This window comes from Garra rufa, chromosome 22 (genome assembly GCF_049309525.1).
Source record: "Garra rufa chromosome 22, GarRuf1.0, whole genome shotgun sequence".
Classification (NCBI taxonomy): Eukaryota; Metazoa; Chordata; class Actinopteri; order Cypriniformes; family Cyprinidae; genus Garra; species Garra rufa.
In genome coordinates, this window is record NC_133382.1 from 27,073,960 (window position 1) to 27,080,598 (window position 6,639).

Below are 6,639 nucleotides of genomic sequence, written 5' to 3' on the forward strand. Positions count from 1 at the left end.
CCCCAATAGCGACCCCTAGGGGAGATTGTGAGAATTGTGAGATAAAACTTACAGTTCTGAGAAATAAAGTCAGAATTGCATGATATAAACTCGCAATTGCAAGAATTGTGAGAAATTCAATTCTGAGAAATAAAATCGCAATTCTGAGAAATGAAGTCAAATTTAAGTGATATAAACTCGGAATTGCGAGTTATACTCAGAATTGTGAGATATGAGCTTGCAAATCTGACTTTTTTCTCAGAATTGTATGAAATAAACTCGCAATTGCGAGTTATAAAGTCAGAATTGTTGAGATATTAACGCGCAATTGTGAGTCAGAACTGAAGTGATATGAACTTGCAAATCTGAATTTTTTTCTCGGACTTGAGATATAAACTCGCAATTGCGAGTTATAAAGTCAGAATTGCGTGATATGAACTTGCAAATCTGACTTTTTTCTTCGAATTGTGAGATAAAACTTACAGTTCTGAGAAATAAAGTCAGAACTGCATGATATAAACTCGCAATTGCAAGAATTGTGAGATAAACTCAAATCTGAGAAATAAAATCGCAATTCTGAGAAATGAAGTCAAATTTAAGTGATATAAACTCGAAATTGCGAGTTATACTCAGAATTGTGAGATATGAGCTTGCAAATCTGACTTTTTTCTCAGAATTGTATGAAATAAACTCGCAATTGCGAGTTATAAAGTCAGAATTGCGAGATATGAACTTGCAAATCTGAATTTTTTCTCGGACTTGAGATATAAACTCGCAATTCTGAGAAATAAAGTCAGAATTGCATGATATAAACTCGCAATTGCGAGTTATAAAGTCAGAATTGTGAGATAAACTCAATTCTGATAAATAAACTCACAATTTTGAGAATTAATTTTAGGTTACTGCTACTTTATATCTAACAAATCTGACTTATTCCCCCAATTCTGACTTTTTTCCTCAGAATCGCGGGTTTTTTTATCTCGCAATTGTGACTTCTTTTCTCAAAATGGCAAGTTTCTGTCTCACAATTCTGAGAACAAATCAGTCTTTTTTCCCCTCAATTTTGGACTCACAATAGTGAGTTTATATCTCACAATTCTGAGAAAAAAAGTAAAAATATTGTGAAAAATTGCAAGATATAAACTTGCTTTCAGGAAAAAAGAATTGTGAGATATAAAGTCACAATAACCCTTTTTTTTTTTTTTAATTCAGTGGTGGAAACATGTTTCTATAGTTTTTATACTATTCATGTAAACCTGTAAACAAAAAAAATTTTTTTCAAAATACACAATTGCCTAAACTGTGAGGTTTTACAACTATAAGAACAAACAACCAGAAAACTGCAAAATCAGAATGACTAACAATATGAAAACATTACCTTTTTCCACAGGATCCGCATCTGAATGACCCCAGTAACTTTAACGCCATAACTCGGAGCTCAACTAGTGCTGTCTGTCTGCTGGACTGGACTGTGCTGCTGCTGTCTCTGGTCTCAGTTCTTCAATTTGGCCATCTCACAGCCCCACAGACATTATAGCCGCTCACCGATAAGACCTGCTGCTGGACTGCTGCTGCCACCTCTGTACCATACAAAAAAATATTGTATTATGAGTTTTTTCCGCAAGTGGTTCTGTGCGCGCTGTGGTGTTTCGGTGTGATGAAACTATTCTTGGTCCACCTGCTTTTCTTTCTCACCTATTGGAGATAACGGACAAACATGGACACATTTGAACATCAGTGGAAGGTCATCTAGGATTGCTAAAAACTTTGCAAACAGGTGTCGCTTGAACTCTTATACGTGTCAGTTTTTTCTACCATCACAGCAAGATCTGGTTAAGAATACAGAGGTGCGTGGAGATGCAAGAACCGCTTCTGACAGTGAAAGATCAACACAGCTTCTGCATACTAGGGTGCTGCAGATGATAATTTGTTTTCTGAGCTGATGCCACAGGAAAGCCTACAAACTTCAACTTGCACTCAAACAGTCTCAAGCAGTGCACAGAATTTTTTGAAGGCTTATCAGCAAAACCTGCTGCTCCTGTCCCTTATTAGGACCTACAAACTCCATTCTCCCTCAAAGTGGCAGTGACTTTTTGCAGCGCTCCAGCTTAGATGATACGGTATGGGAAACGAACATCAGGATAGACACGACATTTTATCATGTCAAAACACAGCCAGGATTTTTTTTTTTTTTTTGAGTTTCTAGACTCCTTTAAATTTGTAAATGTCAAATCTATTTTAGTCCTCTTTCTCTCAAGTGAAACACACCATGGAGGATGAGTCCTTAGCACCGATTTGCTTATTTTGGGAACTTCTGGGACTTGCCATTCATCTTGGATATTTACTTGTAAATACCATCTTTGTTTACAATTACCATATTATGCTTCTCAAAGTTTATTTCTAATCTAGCAAACTTTTCGGCTGTTGTATCACCTCTGTTTGTGAAATATGACCTAAGTTTTGGTGATGAAATTCATAAGTAACTTCGAGGGTTGAGACCACAGTTCAGTATTTGTCAAATGTGCTGTATGTACATTTAGTAAGAACGGTTTCTTTTGATCATCTGAAAGAAGTGCTCTCCAAGTATCATTTCTGCATTGTTGTTGTACTGGTTAGCTGTAAAAAGAAATATAAATATATATACGTATATAGAACAGGGCTGTAAGACATGCAAGAGCAAAGAGAAACTTACATTAAACAAACTAAAGAAGGCCTTTTAACTTTTGTCTTATTTTTTTCCTTTTTTTTTGTTTTTGGTTTTACTTCAGATATATGAGATTTGTGAAGTATAACAGGGGTTTGATATTTTTGACAAATAAATGCAGGCTTTGTGAACATAGGAGACTCCTTTTCAAAAACATTGTAGAGGCATGGGTACATTTGTAGCAATAGCCAAAAAAAATACATTGTATGGGTCAAAATTTTTCTTTTATGCCAAAAATCATTAGGATATTAAGTAAAGATCAGGTTCCATGAAGACATTTTGTAAATTTTCTATGATGAAAACAACAAAACTTAATTTTTGATTAGTAAAAGCATTGCTAAGAACTTTAAAGGTTATTTTCTCAATATTTTGATTTTTTTTGCACACTCAGATTCCATTTTTTAAATGGTTTTATCTCTGACAAATATCGTCCTATCCTAACAACCATACAGATAATGTATAAATCTAAATTTCAAAGACTGTTTTTGTGGTCCATGTTCACATTTAGAAAATCTACTGCCCCCAACTGAATGTTATGTTTATATATAACAGGTACAGTGTCAAAGTAAATATTTATGCTGATGTTTACTATTTTTAAAAAGAGGAATGAAAGCTATCATCATATTTGGGGGTTTATACCATCAAAAAGTGTTAAACCGCCTGAGCTCAAAAGTACTCAACATTGAAGAGCACATCAGACAGTTCTCTGGCAGACTGTGCCATTTAGTGCTAAACAAGACATGCTGCCAGTGTCAGTAAATGTGTAAAGACTATAATTGAAGCGCTCTTGGATTCTCATTACCAAAATAGGAGATAAACTGAATGTCTACTTCTTCTATGGATTAGCCCCATTCGATTCACTACGCCAGTATGTCTTTCACGGGCAAAAATAGTTATAGGCTTTACACTTTACAACATTAAACTTGACACATGAACAGGAAGCCATAAAAAGCTCTTGTGGTTTAGTGAGGTCCTGACAGTTTGACTGATGACTCAAAAGCCACTAACCAGCTTAGCAGTCCTAAAAAAATTGTACACTTAAATCTTTTTGAGACAAAACGGAGCTGCAAAACAGAATATGTGTTAGTGGTAACAACTTACAATTTGCTATTTTATCCACCTTTTTCCTGAACGCGGAAGTCCCGACTAGAATGATGCTTTACTTCTCCGGTCTCTGGAGTTTCTAGTCAAATTAACGTATTTTCTGAGTCGATAATATAACGTTAAACCAATGAAGATTGTTTTTAAAAGCACATGGCGTCGTAGTTTTTATCACATTACAGTGTCGCAATGACCGTCTTTTTGCAGTAACTCACCTAGTTCAATGAGTGGACTCACTTGAAGCGACGCAAGGTTAGCCTCATTGAACAGATGGGGGCATAACGTTACACATCTCCCGAAGTGGGCGAAGTTCACGGAATTTTGTCGACAAAATGATAAGAGCAGACATGACTTTAAGTTATTTATTTTTTTCGCAAATAGTAACTTAAGGGTTGCCACCCGTCCCTTAAAATACGGAATCGTCCCGTATTTGAGAATGAAATTGCGCGTCCCGTTTTGAATCAATAAGGGACGGGGTTTGTCCCGTATTTTTTTTTTTTATATATAATTTTTTAAAGCAGAGTCTCATGCAAATCATCCCACAGGCATTTTATGAAGGTGCCTCCTTTCCTACTTTTGATTGGGTAATACTTGATGTCATCGTTAGTTTGATTGGTCTTTTTAACTGTCCAGTGAGGAGGGCGGGTCTTGTCGTGCGACAACATGCCTCCGGAGAGCAGCATTCCCGCAATGACAGAGCTCTCAAAAAGTCAGACAGTTCTTCGTACCCCAAGTCTCTCCCGAAGCAGACATGGTAATGACAGTGTAATTATCAACAATATTTAGGTTAATTGCTAAATAATGTTAAAAATGTGACCCAGTCTGTGAAAACAAGTCATTTTTTTATTTACTGTTTTCTACATGAAATAAAGAACAGTCTGTGAAAATAATAAAAATATATGTATTTAATATTAACTGAGTAAAACCATGTCAACAACTGAAATCACAGTGAAATGAATGGCTAAAATTGGCCTGGTTTTCACACACTGGGTCACAAATTGTAATTTGTAAAAATTCTGTAAATACAATGTAAGTGGATCACATTCCAATGTAATATTATGATTTCTTTGTTAAGGTTAAGTCAGACACATAAGCATTAATTTATTACATGAAACATTACATTTAATACATTAATAAACAACATAATGCCCATGTAAAGAAAATAAACTAGCAAATTGCAACTTTCCATATTTTAAAATTCGAAATAGGCTATATAAAAACTTTACTAGCTAATGTTTGTAGCTAGTTTATGTATGTGCTGTTTCCATGTTTGGATAGGTGTTACTGCAAATAATGACAAATATTTTAGCCAAAATCTGTTATCAATACCACCCTTTAAAATTAAGTTCATTCATATGATTATTAGAGAAGTCTGTTGAGTTGTAAAGGAGAAAGACTGACTGCATCTGCTTACACAGATTTCAATAAAAGACAGTTTATTTTAAAGTCCAAGTGTTCATACTTTCCTGAAAACATATTTTAAGTTGCGATTTTCCACCACTGGCATGCCATTGGGCCTGTGATCACTGTGGTCTTGGCCCCCAAGGGATGTGGCCCCCGCTGCAGTGCGCGTCCCTTATTTTTTTGTATTAAAAGTGGTAACCCTAGCTGGTACGCAAAATGAGTAGGCTACTTAATGTACTACTAAATACGTTTTTCTGCTAATTTTCGCCGTCTAAACTATCGATAAAACGTGTGGAAGCTGTTAAATCATATAGAGAAGGACTTAGTAAGCAGGAAAGGGCGCAGTATTTTGACAAACTAAAGTTAATAGGTGGTAAAGATATTTATGAGCTGTATTTATTAAGATATTAGCCTAATATTTCACCTACTTGACCGGAAATGATAAGAACAAACACATATGTTGTCAAGATTTTTGCCTTGGAAATCCTGGTTCAGTTTGGCCAACCACAAACGCCTTTTGTTCCTCAGGTTTTGCACTCTTCTCTTTGATTTATAACTTTTGGCAGTCTATAGTACTCTAAGGCCCGGTTTCACAGACAGGGCTTAGACTTAGCCAGGATTAGGCCGTAGTTCAATTAGGACATTTAAGGCACTGACAAAGGCACTGATATATTTTAAAACCAATCAGTGCAATTTTATTTCAGTTGAAACAGCTCAGATTTACATTTTAGTCTAGGACTAGGCTTATGCCTTATCTGTGAAACTGTGGGTTAATGTTTTTATTCCAGTCTGATTAGTGAAGCCCAAACTATGACAATAATTGACTATTTTCAGCAGCAATAATCAAAAATAAAATGCAAGTTTTGTTTGGTTCAGTTGCATTGTTTAAATTCAGTGCAATACTTTTACATGAACAATGCTATTACAGCATTTATTTCTTCATCAGAACAGATTTGGAGAAATGTAGCATCATATCATCTGCTCACCAATGGATGCTCTGCAGTAAATGGGTGCTGCTGTCAAAATGAGAGCCCAAACAGCTGATAAAAACATCAAAATAATAGAGGGTTTGCACTTACGTCATGGTTTGGTCAGTTATCCGGATGCGCAGCCATATTGGAGATACTCAGATGTAAACAACAGCATGGATTGCAAGGTTAATGTACTACTGAATATGTAGTTCTGCTAATTTATGCTGTCTAAATCACAGAAAAAACATGTGGAAGCTGCTAAATCGAGAAAGACTTAGTAAGCAGGAAATGGCACAATATTTTGACAAACTACAGTTAATAGGTGGTAAAGTTATGTATAAGCAGTATTAATTAAGATATTAGTGTAACATTTCACCTACCTGACCGGAAATGATAAGAACAAACACCAATGTTGTTAAGATTCTTGTCCTGGAAATCCTGGTTCAGTTTGGCAAACCACAATTTGTTATAACTTTTGGC

General features: G+C 35.5%; 1 protein-coding gene across 1 annotated transcript in view; it reads left to right on the forward strand.

Moving 5' to 3' along the window:
- gfra1b (gdnf family receptor alpha 1b) overlaps positions 1-2,699 on the forward strand; it is a 45,161-nt gene extending 42,462 nt beyond the window's left edge. Inside the window, exon 9 of the mRNA XM_073828705.1 lies at positions 1,370-2,699. Coding sequence (XP_073684806.1) covers positions 1,370-1,516 — 147 coding nt within the window. The 3' untranslated portion in view covers positions 1,517-2,699. The remainder of the gene's footprint in view (positions 1-1,369) is intronic.
- Positions 2,700-6,639: the final 3,940 nt, after the last annotated feature.